The 15128-nt window shown below is 42.8% G+C and overlaps 1 protein-coding gene across 1 annotated transcript in view; it reads right to left on the reverse strand.

The window, feature by feature from the left end:
* Nucleotides 1-15128, reverse strand: part of PTPRT (protein tyrosine phosphatase receptor type T) — a 462729-nt gene that overhangs the window by 45924 nt on the left and 401677 nt on the right. Inside the window, exons 16-18 of the mRNA XM_054218837.1 lie at nt 11284-11331; nt 8820-8968; nt 2244-2279 (exon numbers count right to left, since the gene is read on the reverse strand). Coding sequence (XP_054074812.1) covers nt 2244-2279; nt 8820-8968; nt 11284-11331 — 233 coding nt within the window. The remainder of the gene's footprint in view (nt 1-2243; nt 2280-8819; nt 8969-11283; nt 11332-15128) is intronic.

Genomic DNA, 15128 nt, shown 5'->3' on the forward strand with positions numbered 1-15128 from the left:
ACTGATGCCCTTCTTAAGATCTCTTTTTCTTTCCCAGGAACGAATATTAATAAACGTCAAAAATGAAACTTAGTTTGCTCATACAGCAACCGCCAATGTCTGGGGAATCTGTCCGAGAAGCCAGAACGCCAATGTTGTGTTTTGTCTCCAAGTCATATTTCTTCAGCGCCAAGGGCTGTTTCACAGCATCTGTGGCTGTTAAATTCAGATGGAACTGGGGGGGGTGACCAGTCTGTGTAAATCATGTTTTAAAAGTGCTCTGTACTTAAATTCTCATGTGTAAAACAGGGATATTGATCCTTACTCAGATATAGTGGTTAGTAGAATTTAAGTGTGAAAGAGTTTTGAATACATAAGCACAGTTTTATTCCTATTTCCTCTTTTTTCTCTCTAAAATTTGGAATTTTGAAAGTTTTGGAGACTTTTTTGGCTTTTGCTTTCCCATGAGAAGTACAGATTGAATCCGTCTATGGCTCCCTGAGCTTCAGATTAGGAAGTGTGTGGTTCACACTGTAATTCTCACCATCGGGACAGAGCGAGGAAAAAACCTCCCTCAAACGAGGGTCTGTTTTTCATGGATGGCGAGTACCAGACCGAGAGCAGTTGGACATCTTCCAGTAAACTGCAGGTCTGGGCCCTGGTTCTAAAGTATAGCCAAAAGATAAATCTACCTTCAGACTTTTCTGTTGACAATGCTGAGACTCTGGGAAATGAGAATAAACCTTCTGGAAAAAGGACTCCTTTCCTTCCCCACCTGGTTGAAAGAGGGCTCATCCATTGCCGTCAGCATTTTGATAGATAGCAGGGTGAACACGTGCATTGTGGCAGTCCCTCCAAGCCTCTGCGCCCCGGCTGTTAGTCTGCGAGCCAAGGCACTTAAGCCATCGCTTGTAATTTCTTCCTGGTCTAACTGTGGGCCTTCAACATGCCCAGAGTAATGTTTAAAGCAGCCACGGTAGATTACTGTGCCTGGAAGTGAACATTTACTGTAGATAATCCAAAATGACAGGTCTGATAAATACCACTGGTTAGATTCTGATCAACCACACATCATCTTTCTGATTCATAGCAGAGGAATTGCCTTCTTCAAATTCCACGCGCAGGCAGCATCCTCCAGGGAGTGCCTGAAGTTGTAGGCTGTTATTACTCACTTCCAAGAGTACACCTCCAGTAAGTTTACGGATAACTTCTTTTATCAGCTAACAGTTTCTGCCAATTCTGCTGTCTCTGTTAACTTACTGTAAAAACATATTATTTTTAAAAATCTCAAACCTACGAGCTGCACACCAGATACTTTATTTATCATCTGAACAAGAAAAGCTAATTTTTAGAGCTGTTGAACGCTAACACCTCTCTCTAAAGTTCCCAGCAGCCAGAGAACGCCCTCCGCCTCTCAGAACCTGCTTTTTTGTTATCCTCTCAAACCTATACCAAAATGCTTGACTATTTAGCATTTAACTCTCAGCGTACCCAGAATGTATGAGGCCACTTGCCCAAATCCAGCCTCCAGTTTCTCCAAATAACCTTTATACTGAGTCCAAAAATGTAAGCTCCCACCTGCTTTGGACATGCAAATGCTCACTTACATTTCCAAGCCCTGAGGCACACCTAGCAGCGCCTCACTCACAGGACAAGGGGTAATGGCTTTAGAGTAAAAGAGGGAAGATTCAGACTAGACATAAGGAAGAAATATTTTCCACTGAGGGTGGTGAGACACTGGCCCAGGTTGCCCAGAGAGGTGGTGGACGCCCCATCCCTGGAAACATTCAAGACCAGGTTGGACGGGGCTCTGAGCCACCTGATCGGGTTGAAGATGTCCCTGCTCATTGCAGGGGGTTGGACTAGATGGCCTTTAAAGGTCCCTTCCAACCCAAACCATTCTCTGATCCTATGCCAGCTGCACAGGCACAACCACCTACGCGAGTCAAAACTAAGCCGAAGCAAGGTGGCATGTGGGAATTTGTCCCAGAACATCAAATCCCATCCACAAGAAGAAATAACAAATACTTGACAGAACTCCTAAACCTTAATTTTTGAACTGTTCTTTCCTTTAAAAAAAAAAATACAATATCAATTAATAACAATAATAAAGCACGAAAAAAACAAAAGGCAATTAACACAACACATGACCACAGGATTAATTATGATCTTGGATCCCAGCCCAACAGTGCTGAGTTATTTTCAGGATGCAATGAAGTGTTTGCTCTCCAATGAAGTGCAGTACACCATACCTGTCTTCTTACCTAACAGCGTGGTCGATGGAACAGTGTCTGATGATACTTTGAGATGGAATTCCGTTCACCCACACGACACGGATCAATGGAAATCAACAGAAGATCAACAGGAAAAAAAGTTACAAAAAATGAAAACAAGGTTAGCTGTATCTCACACTCGGAAGATTCAGTCTATAGGTCAATATTGGGAAACGTACAAAAGCAAAGAAAATTTAGAAATGAAAGAAAAGTCTGGCACTAGTACCTGAGTAGTAGGAATTCAACAAAGATTTGCTCTGAAGGGTTTTGCTTTGGACAGAAAATGAACAAGGAGAGGGTGATGCTAGGTAGGAAAGACATAAGGAAAAGACTTTAGACATATATTAAGAGAGAGAAAGAGAACAGGGAGAATGTTCCTCAAAGAACACAGTAATATGGGATATATAAGGCTTATCAAAATGAATTATATTTTTCATCTAGACATGCATATTACATTTATTACATTGTCATCATGATGGATTTTCTTTAATATAAGCACTCCAGACCCCAAATATAGTATTATAGTTATTGTAAATCAATGTGTTCCTACACAGGATACACATATAGGACTATATTCTAGATATCCTTTTTTTTTAACCAAAGGAACAAACTTATGTTTTTGTCTCTAGGAGAAAGACTCTTACAAACGACCCCCAAAATACAAACTACAGAGAACCAAATGCAGTATCCACAGTAAAATAAGCCTGCTCAAACACATCATATGCTAGTACCACAAAAATACACAGGTGGGGTAGCAATTTTTTTTGTTGTTAAAACAATACAAGGTAACAAAGGACTTGTTCTCCAACCCAGATCTGTTCGTAGCAAATCCTATAATCCTTTCCCCTGTGAGCTGGGTTCTTTCATCAGGACAAGCATCCCTGCTTTCTCCCATCAAAGCATTAGCTTTCTCTGGACAAGAATCCACAAATTATTTCCATATTAATCAAATATTTATGGAAAGGAGGAAGGGCTCAAAGTCTTCACAGTAGATTCTTCTCTTGATAGTAAATTTATGAGGCTGGTTTATATCTACAACAGCATACATGTACATTCTTATGGTAATCCATCATTTCTGAAGGCGTATTCTTTTGTTATCATTCTGCATTCACTCATAGAGTTACAGGCATTTATTTATCTCCTCAAAATGTTGGGAAACAAGCTAATACAGATCTCAGTACATCAGAAAGATGACAATAGATAACACAGGAAAAACTATTCCATAATCCAATAGAAGTAGATAAAACTCAGTATACATCAAAGTAATTTCAGAAGTAATTTTTGTATCTCTAGAGCAAACACCACTTAAAATTTTCAAGTTATTCTATGGGCTGAACCAAAGTAGTCACTAGACTAGGTAGGGAGTTTCATAAAGTCAGCAGAATTACTTCCTAAGCAGTTCATAATCATCTAGTAAATGAACTCACTGTCATTCTGCATTCTCCCGCCATGTTTTCAGACATACACCACTTGAAAAGACATTAAAATAATCAAATTTCTCACAGCTTAGTCTGCTGGAGTTCTGCCCCAGCTCCCTTCGAGCCATAAAGCATCTCTTCTGTGGGGCCTCTTGTACTTTCTCCCCTGTGTTTGCAGCCTAAGTCTGACCCTCCTCTTACTGTACTTGGACCGTGGCCACTTTTACAGATATATAAAATTTGTTTGCCTGGGGTCACACAGCAAGTCAACAGTCAGGGCCTGGAGCAGGACTCAGATTTTCTGAAATTTGGGAGTATAAAAGAACTCGGTGGGCCATACTGCCTTTCCAGGAATCACTAACGATAAATTACGCAGGCAGCTGGAGATACACACCTCACTTCAATGAGTTTGATTAAAAATGTTACCAACTGAGGTTTGGGAAATGAACCGTATTTTTAAGACAGGGAGATGATTTCTAGATTCAGAAGCGGGGGGAAAAAAAAAAAAAAAACAACACCAAAAAACAAGTTTCCCAAGACTTTGGAGAGCTCACTCCCAAAATCAGTCGGGTAGTGGTTTGTACGATGAGAGACGCGCACACAGTGCTGCTGCCTAACCAGAGGTTCGTACAAGCACTAGTGTGTGCAATCACGGGAAACACTTCCAGAGAGGATTTCACATCAGGGTAGACATTACGACTTCATTAAAAATTCTCTTTGTAGTCCCTGGAGCGGCATGTGAGGCCACACAGACCCCTCTAGTCATGCAGAATGCTGGAGGCTCCTTCCTATTCCGAAAATAATTCTCCTTTACTTTTTATAAGATTTTCTGAACTAGCAAACCCCACAAAAGTCCCACAAACCAGCACAAAAACCAGTAAGAGGGATTTTGGTATTTTTTCCTTCTATGCCTTTGATGAAATTTGGCTTTTTTCTCTTTTTTTTTTAATTCATTTGAGAATTTTTCACTAAAGAAAAAATCTCATGGTCATAATTCTACAAGTCCTTGGACTGCACTCAGCAGGTAACGTAAGAATGATGTAATTGTCTGTTGTGACTCACAGCAAATCTGAAGACTTTTCCATTTCATTCATCACAAAAACATGCAGGAGATGGAAAGGTGTGAATTTAGATGTTTCTTGGTTAAAAGCGATCCTTAACACCCTGAGTGCCACTTACCGACCTCTTCCTCTTATCTTCTTGCTCCTGCTAGTAAAAGCACACTAACTTGGTAACTGCACCCACTAATAGTGCCCACTAATGCAAAACTCAGATCCCTACAGCTTCCAAAGTGCTGTCTTCAAACTGCACTTCTGTCTGGAACATAAAAGCTACCCACCTAATCTGTACCAGTCTCACTCCTGAAGGTTGTCTGGGAAGCAGTGTCCTCCCAAGCGGAGATGTCACAAAAGCTAAGCACACCCTAATAAATCAGTCTCTAGCAAAATGGGCTGCATTTTAAGAGATTAAATCCTCAGAATCAAACAGTTCCTGCCAGAAACCCCCCAAGGATGCCAAGATGGCTATGCTGGTGACGTGGCATTCTCCGGGACAAGGCCTATCCATGGGATTTTATCATCACAAAGCCAGAAGAGCAGGTCCTTTGCGCGGGATGCACCATTAGTGCATCACTGCTAAGATGATGCCCTACTGCTTCTCCCATCACACGGACGGGCTGCCAAATTGCGCGCAACTCATGTGCAACAACAAGCCCTTGCACACCCTCCTGGTCACTGCACAGATGCCGTGGGTGACTTTAGGCCCACCTTGCCTTCGATTTGTCATCTTGTTTCATGCTAAGCCTGCAGCAAGTCACTGCCTGCACGGGACTGCGCTGTGCCACTCGGAGGAAAAGGCCTCTGCTTTCCAAACATTCCTGCAGACTGAGGAGCTGGCTCAAACGCTGCAAGCACCAGCATCTACCTTTAATGGATTTAGGATGTATTTTTATTTTTTAGAAAGCAAGATATTTGAGAAAATGAACAACTATGATGAGCCTGCTTCACCTCCACATAATCCCTGGGTAAAACCAGACAAACTGGAATATCCATGGACTAATTTATCTTTTAGCAAATACCTATTCTGATTCCATATGGTGCCAGAGGCAGCGGCTGAGTCCATATAATCTCTTCGGCTGAACTCCTGTATGTAGCAGTAAGTTCTGCCTGAATAACAAATAACAGTGTAGAATGGAAAGAGGGATGAGGGGTTTTGCTTTGGGCCGGGAAAAATAAATGCCTATTTCTCTTCCGTTCTCAGCAAGACCTGAGGTCTCCCTTTTCCAGCACAGAAGATACAGATCTTCCAGAATGTAATTACATTTGATAATAAACACCTCTGCCAAATGACGAAATTCAAAACTATCAATGTCCAACAGGACTGTGTGCTCCTGAGCACCGTGCTGGCCTCCACAAAGGACTCCACTGCACCCAGACAGCACGAGGTTATGGATGACACCATCTGCACGAGTTTATATTGAAAATATAAGCACTTCCCCCTAAAGCACTGAGATGGAGTAGGTGAAGAAATCCACATTTTTCCTAACAGCAGAGCCAGGAGGACAGTAACTCTTAGTGGTGACAGAATTGCCGTTACTTTCAGAATTGCCTGTAAAAGCACCCAGGTCTGTGCCCCCTCGGGAAAGGAGGGGCTGATAAGCACAAAGGCAGCTGCTCACTTTTGGTGTCCCCTCCTGATGCAGAGTGGTGGGTAGCACCCGCTATGACGAGGGGGACACTGCTCCTTCAGTGACCCGTCAGTGGGAGCTCCCTGTGGGGTAACAGGCAGCAAACGGGGAAGCTACAGCAGGAGGGGGCCACCCGAGAACAGCAAAAGTCCTCCTGCAGCAGGAGCAGAGCAGTGGCCAAGCTAGAGAGAGAGACTACGGGAAGAAAAAAGCTTCTACAGGGACTCATGGAATTTGTTCTGTCTGAAAAGTCATTAAAGTTATTGGGACAGGAAGGAAAAACTGGAGGGAAGGGGACATGCCCTGCAAGGACACTGTCAACTGGAGATAAACTTGTTTGCAAGTCATTCAATAATTGTGAGGTTTCGTACTTAACAAGCTGTCTTGTTCTACGTTATTGCTTTTGTGAGCTAGCAAGGTGATCTTGGCATTGAAAATACTCAGCTGCTCTTGGTGGACTTTCTTCAGAAAGGGGAGGGGTCTTTCTATATCACTGCTACAGCCACATTGGGCTCCCATAACTGAGGGTCAAGATGGAGAGGACGGCCACCCTCGTGAGATATCTGCAAGGGCTATTTTCGGTTGGGAGGCAAAAGGACAATTTAAGAAGAAATTTAACTGCTGCTTAAGATAGACAGCCGATTTAAAAAAACTAGGATGGATAACCCCCTGTAAAACTCTATTGGTTAGCAGGAAGTTTAAGAAGTAATCCTATTATGTTATTCAAAAGTTAGAGTAGGCCCGTATAGAAACTCTCAACTACTAAACTCTAAAGGTGTTTTTTTTTTTAACATCGAATTCCTGTATCAGTATGTGCACGCTACTGCACAGAAGTGAACTTACCTCCAACACCTCAGCATCCTGGACTTGGCAGTAAAAAAATGTGGAGAAATCATGAAGGCTTACGGGTAATTGTTTCTCATGGATATAAAGAGGAAAAAAAAAGAAAAGAATCAGCCCATGACTTGACACAGGCTGTTATAGACAGAGGTAGTGATAAAATCTGCAGTGATGTCAGACACGCAAAGGACTAACTGATTAAAAAAACCTGAACCTGGAGAGATGCTTTTTTACAAAATTAGATACAACATATTTTCTACAGTTGCCATTTCAAGTAAATGACTCAGCTGTTTTAATTAGTCTCTCAAAATACCAAGGGGGAAAAAAAATGAGGTCACATTTCAAGCTCATCTCTTCTCTTATTTTCTGGTTGGAAAAAAACATCCCAGAACTTTTTAAAAACCACATTGTGAAGAAAGTGTTAAAAACTTGATTTTCCCCATACATTTTAGACACGCTACCTTTGCTGTTTCTAGGATGTCTCTTACGATGCTGTCCTCTGCTATCCTGTCTTTCAAAGATATGAACCACTGACAACTCTTGCTGTCTTCTTTAGGAGATAGAACTACTCAGCCCCTGAGAAAATTAGATCTTGACTCAAGTCAATTTAATATCAGAGAGAAGAGTTCACTGCTAGCCTTGACGGTCCCAAACACCTATTTATCCATCTCACAGGTAAGTTACACAGAGTGGCAGGAGCAAGGCATGCAGATGGAATTTGACATGACCTATAGATAGAGGGAAAAGAAGAATTCACTCAGCCTGTCCCACTCAACCTGAGAGTACGAAGGTCTCAACGACAAAACACGTTTTGTACCATAAGCACTACCATGTTAGTAATTAGGGGAAAAAACACTTCATTAAAGAAGTTTCAGAAAGACAAAAGAGTTTTAGTACGTACTTGTGTTTCAGAGCTGTTCCCTGTTCAAACTAGCAGGCTAAGTGTCAAAAGAAGGAGTGACATTCCCATAGTGTCTAAGTTAAAATTTATTTAATACGAAAAAGTTTACAAATCCACCATGCAATCCACCATGCACTCAATCTGGATCTAGCAAGGCTAATGTATGACTTTGTGCTGCTTTACCCACAAAACTCTTCCAGCTACAGAGGTCCGAGTGATTTACACGTATTAACTAAGATTAGTTTTACTGAACTCATGTGAAGAATAAACCGAGGACACAGACAAAAGAAGAAATGCTATCTTTCCATTCCAGTTCTCTAAGCACGAGACCATGCCTTCTTTCATAACCATTTCATACAGAAAATGTTATTTTATCCTACAAGTCAGCTAAGTGATTTGATCTGACTCCTCTACTCACAAAGGAAAAAACACTTCTGAAGAACAAATAAACATGTGCCTTTTGGATTGTCTGATGTAGCTATTAGAACAGACTTTATAAATTATTCTCAGTAGATTTAGAGTCAGACGGAATGCTCTCCACCTATCTGACAGTTAAAATAGGGTCAGTGTCAGAGACATTTCAGAGAACTGATTTCTCGCGAGCTTCTGCAATGATCTCTGTCACTCCTAGCTCCTCAATACTGTGCCCATAGGAATAGGTCCTTTTAAGAACCCAGAGCTCTCCAAGGGGGACATATCCATTGCAAGCAAGTTAAACTTACTGAATCCATTAACATCTTGGCAGCTGGAAGAAAAAGCTTCTTCATTGTGAACAGCACTGAGTTTGGTAGAGGTCTTGTCGGAAGTAGCCACGGGACCCATCTCCCTCTGCGTACTGGTCTGAGTCTCCTTCTGCTTCTTGGCTAGCTTCCTTTAGGGTATTTTGAAGAGGGGAGAAATCAAGGTCAGTTTTCCCTCGTTAAAAACAAAGCAACGATAAAATATTTTGAAAACCACGATTATCCCACTTGGTCAGACATGCAGGGCATGTGACAAACCGCACGAGAGGAAACCCCACAACTTTTTAATATAACTGTTGTGGAGCACAATAAATATAGTGATACCAGTCTTTGAGCTTAGCTGTCCCTCCCGGTAACTCATCTTGCAGAAGCAGAGAATGGTTTGGGTTGGAAAGAACCTTAAAGGTCATCTAGTTCCAACCCCCCTGCCCTGGGCAGGGACACCTCCCACTAGACCAGGTTGCTCAAAGCCCCGTCCAGCCTGGCCTTGAACACACAAACCTGCATCACCCCAGCAGTGGGAGTGCTACGTCACCCGAGAAGAGGGTGGCATAGGTAAAGCCCCTGGAGCAGCTGTCACCGGGTGTCAATGGGACACCTGCATCCATCCCATGGGGGCACCTGCACCCGGGATTTCCTTTGGGCGCTCCGGCGGAGAGCGGGACCTGCGTCGGTGCAACCTGAGAGCTGGAGCAGGAGCTTTGCCCTGTCCCCAGGCAGAGCGATGAGGACAGCAGCCCCTACGAAATTTTGACACACGCTCCAACTGCACCGAAGAGCAACAATCAGTGAAGGGTGGGACAAATTAAAGGTTGAAGTAATTTTAGAAATGTCCAAATATGCCTCTGTTCTTGGGAAAATGGGTCTTTTCTTATTTTAGGAGACGTCAAAAACATTGGCAAAAGCAGAAACACTGCCTGCTCTGAAAACACTAACAAAGCCAGGAACGTAAGAGGCTCCTCTTTTGCAAACACAGCTAATAATAAGAATATGGAGAGAAGCAGGAAAAGCGAGCTGCTAAGCTTCCACTGACATTTGACTGCCCTGTGCTTCATTCATATCAGAGAGCAAAACTGTTTAAAAATGAATGTGTGACATTCTACAAACCGTACCTTGAAAAAATATCACACAAATCCCTAGCACCGGCAAAGAACTTTGCTTACATGACTTCCGTAGATAAGAAAATAAAACAAAATAAAAGGGAGAAAAACAGATTACTGTAAGAAGGAGCTTTAGCTTTTTTTCCTCCAACTCAAAGGAAAAAAAAAATCTTAACAACTAAATCATTTTGCAAAGAGGTTTTTCTTCCCTAAAATGATGTACTTATTGTATAAGTACTACCCATCTTTTAAACTTCATTAGATTCTTAAAAGGATATTCCTTGCAACATATTCCAACAGGCTTTATTTATTCACAGCACATGTCAGAGTGGCATTTACAAGCGAGTTGAAGCAGACAGCTGAGCCCCAGCCCTTCGCGAGATGGGTAGCTAGGCCAGTTACTCTCATTTGCAAGGAAGGGTCAAAGAGAACTAAAACCTTTGCCTACGTCTGTGGGAAACGACTATTTTACGGCAAGGTGATGATCCAGAGCAGGAGAGCACAGATTTACGGAGAAGCGTCCAATGTTTGATGCAAACTTTTGAACAAATACATCGGTTTCATCTGCTCGAGCAGTTGAGGTTCAGGCTTTTACGGTCAGTGGTTTCAACTCAAACCTGTAGCTGTTCAAATTGGGCACATAATTACAGAGTGCATATTTAGATCTCGCAAAATCTCCATGGTGTATCCACTTCTGCAGATGAAGATGCAAACAGAGGAACCGTCCTTGAGTGATGAAGCAAAAAGCTGGCGTTTAACGCTGTTAAAAGCTTTGCTTCCAGTGTTCAGCAATGTTAGCACAGTCAGATTTATTAACTCTGAGCTGCGGTCGTGGGAGCCCCCTATTTTTTGTGCTGCGGTGCCTGAGGTAACAACAACAGTCTTGAAGTGTATTAACCCTGCCAGGCGGTTATTTTAAATCCTTTAGATTTGCTAATCATACAGGGCTATGTGAATTCTTTGGCCACAGGAATTAAAATTTCTCAGTGGGGAACACTAATCCAAAATGCCAAAGTCCGTAATAACAAGCGCTCTGGACTGCTGGGGTGAGCCATTACAGAGGACCCATTACTGGTGTTTAAAAACGGTGAGTCAAAAAGGGTGACTTCCGTATTAAATCCAGATTAAATTATTTGTGGCAATAATTATCTCTAAGTCCCATTGCCCGGTATCTTTTCAGAGATGCCAACAAGCTACAAAGAGCCGGAACTGGCAAACTCATTTTCTCTTTCAGTGAATGAGCAATAACATTTCTGCATGTGCTAGGCAGGAAAAAATAACCCCAAACCCAAGCCCATCAGTCCCCAAAGGCCTGCTTACAAAAGCCCTATGCAAAGCAGCTCTACCTGGTCCTGTAGAAGACAGAGAGGCCCCTAAAACATTGGCTTGAATGCCTAAAAAGAAAAGGTGACATGAGTTTAAAGTTCTCAATCTAACTCGCACACACAAACCAGGCTGCGCGCAGGTGGACCAGCTAACGCTCACGCAGTTCAGGGAGAAGCCACACAGAAAATTGTTCTGCATCTGAAAACGCTACAGTTTTCTTTCAACAGCGTGTTATCAGTTTCCACCTTTCTCCCTCTCTCTTCCAAGAATGTGAAAATTCTTCATCTAAATTTAGAGGGAAAAGGAAGACAGATCTCTTTTGAGGATTTCAGAGCTAAGCTTGCCAGACACATCAAGGGGCTCTCGGTTTCTAAATGTGCCTTTTCTCCCTCCGTTATGTGTCTGGATGGAGTGGCAGCACAGGACTAAGCCTATTTGGTCCTTACCATCATTATAATTCATAGAAAGGATTATAAAATCAAATGACTGGCACTTTCTAGAATGGTAGGGATGTGACTTAAACCCACAGCTAGGTAGAGGTTTATTCCCCAGCACGTCAAAATGCCTTTGGAATTGGAAAAACATTTATCTGGAAATGCTGTTTCCAAAAATAGGGCACTTCAAGAGATCTCGGTGAGCCACTGACAAGCTGCATCAGTGCCACGGCTCCTGCTCTCCTTACTGACCGGCCTCCCCGAAACACAACTCCTGCAACCCCCAGACGAAGCTGCTCTCGGTGCATTAGTGTCAATCACGGAGGGGACCCGGCACCGCCTGACACCAGGCACCCAGGAGACACTTTCCATCTCATGCATTATGCAGCTGAAAAGGGGAAAAAAAAATAAAGGAGCGGGCAGATAGTCGGAAGAAGAGTCTGATACAATCGACAGGAGGTGAAGAGACTGAAATGTCAAAATGTGAATAAGGTGATATTAATGGCTGGTTTACATTTAAGCGTAAGGAAAATGTGCCAAGAAGAAAACAGGAGTCCACAGACGGGGTTTACTAGGTCGCCCTTTTCACTTCACAGGGGTTTGTAAATGAAGAGGTGACGTTTACAGGCACCACACACAGACAGGAGGGATGAGACAGAAAGATGCTCAAAGTAAAAGCAAAAAAACAAGACCGGCTGTATAATCAGGCAGTTGAGGCTGACCCAACCAAAGCAAGGATAAAAGCTATTGGCAGTGAACTTCCACTAAGTGGGAATTCTGAAGAAAAAAGACGGGGATTTGATTCAGCTATTTTTGGAACGTCTGCTCCTATCAGCGAATAGAATGATATAAAATGCTGAAAAACTGTATTAAAGTTGCGGTAGTTCCAGTTTAACAGTCAAGGAATACAAACTTAGTATCAAGAACAAAGCATTTACCGCCATGGGCATCAATCTGAAAGCTCAAGCAATATTTTCAGTTGGAGGTATCTGCAGGATCAGATTCCTGTTTTGCAGAGGTTTAGATACACTTCAGGGATTATTTTTTAAAAGCAGCTTGCAAACTCTTCTCTAACTTTTTATATCAATTTTACATGCATGAATGTTAAATCTGTAACTGCCACTCCTAAAGAGCTCTTGTACACGTACGTTGACAGATTTAATTTTAGATGTTTCACGAGGATGGATTATATACACTATAATGTAGATTTGCATGCACAGGTAATTTAGACATTAGGTATAGATCATGTAAGTTAAACATGAAATTTCCTCCTACAGACAAGAACTGCATATTGCCCTCATTCTCAATAAGCAATTTAAGAAAGCTACAAAATACAAATTCCTTTTAGAGATTTGTGCGCAGCAGCCTGCTAGGAGTACACATATTATTTATGATGAAATCTGCAGAAGTGTGAGGCAGGCAGCGATCAGCCATGAAAATACCCACCAGAGAGCACTGGTTAAATAGCAGTTCTGCTGGAAAGGATCTCTGTCCCCTCCATCTCTAGATGATCACAAACTCAATTTGAAAGCACAGTTTCATGCTGGTGTAAAAATAAGGGCGGGATTATCCACGGCACTATGGTCTGCAAGGCACAGGCAATCCTTTTGCTCTGACGGAGGATCGCTAATGCCTCTGCTGGAACACGGCACTTCAAATACGGCGTGTGCTGAAGGGACACACGCAATGGCAGAAGACAAAAGGTAAACCTAGAAAACGTGACCTACAAGCAAAGGCCAAAGGACATACGAATCTTTAGTCTAGAGAAAAAAAAAAAATCAAATAGGGCTGATAGGTCTTCAAACACATGAAAAGACACCACAGGGAAGCTGTTCTCCCTGTCTACAGGGGCTGGGAAAAAAGGAATGGGGCTAAGCTATGGGAAGGGCAGCTCGGTTTAAACTTCGGGAAAACTCTATGCAGTGGAGGCTGCCCATCTCTGGAGCCGACTGGGCGGGAAGGCTGGGACCTCCCGGTCACTAGAGGTCTGCAAAGAGAGAGCAAGAGGAATGAGAGCGAACAGCAGCGCAGCCTCCTGGCAGTGGGGTATCTCCTGCCTGTGCTCCCATGGGCCTGATAAAGTCACAGCTCATCACAGGAATGAGCCTCTCTGCAGCCCGTAACCTCCGCAGAGCTGAGGAACGCGCTCTGCCCCAAGCACACAGGCAGCTTATGGCTTCTTATCGCCGCTCTAAGGGCAAATCCTCCACTTACAGGCAAGCGTGAGACAGCTTTACTTGGGAGTTTTTTAGCGCCTGCCATGGTGAAGCCAAACTGCGGGCGGGTTCGTGCAGGAGCAGACGGGAATTCACCAGAGAAAAGGCAAAGTGAACAGCGAAGACCAGCCGCACCACTTTGGCTTACAGAGCAAGCACTACTCGACACGAGAAAGGGATGTAACGTAGATAAAAGTCAAAAGATGCTCTGAATCCATGTGTATACAAACGCAGGGCCTGGAAAAACATCAGGCTGCACTCTCTAAGCTTTACATGACCAAATTAATCCCTATTTGTGGAGGACATTTACTTACAGTATAAACTTTAGACGAGACAGGTGCATACAGCAGCCACGCCGTGGAAGTATGTGCTGCTAGAAAGAGCCAGCAAGCACTGCCCTCTGCAAAGTTTAGGCTTGCAACCACCACACAAACATGTTCTAAATAAATCTCACATACTTTCAGGATTTATTTTTTTTTAAATTTGCTTTCACTGGACTGGTGTAACCACTAATTCATGATTCTGTTCTTCCAGCATCTAATGAGGAAACAGTTTCTTCTTAAAACTCTGATTTAGCAAGCTGACCTGTGCAGGCAGATCCCACCATCCATGGAAATATATGGAGATATTTATGCCTGTACCAGGTTTTACAGAGGTATGCCTATAAATAAAATAATGTTTTATTTCTTTTCAAATGTTCCGCAGACGGCGGAAATAAATTCAGCACAAACTCTGTTATTTCAGAAAGTGCAAGTACAAATTTAGGTGAATACCTTTGACAGCACCTCTCCCATGAAAAGAAACTCCTGGCTGAAACCACGACATTTAAAAGCGGTATGAAATTACGATGGGAGTTGAAGGGGCTTCCTACATGGCAACCGTGGCCTCAGTACTCTGGCCAGGTCAGGGGAAAAGGAAAACAACAGATTGGCCACTGAGTGCCCTTTTCTTATAAATAACATTAAACCGAGTGCTTGTAACACATACATGAATCCACGTATTTCCAGAAATACTTCTCTGGTCCGATATCACTCCTGATTAAATTTCCTTCTATCCCCATTACCCAGCCCAGGAGACAGAAACAAAACAAAAAACCCTCAACCCCCCCACAGAAAACATTTCCGTTCCTCTTCCTGGGGAGGAAACAACAAAGCCCTGATATGACTTGCTGCAGCTGCGAATACTGATCCAAGAGAGGTGCCTGTCACTAAATGC

Source organism: Rissa tridactyla, chromosome 12, assembly GCF_028500815.1.
Source record: "Rissa tridactyla isolate bRisTri1 chromosome 12, bRisTri1.patW.cur.20221130, whole genome shotgun sequence".
NCBI lineage: Eukaryota > Metazoa > Chordata > Aves > Charadriiformes > Laridae > Rissa > Rissa tridactyla.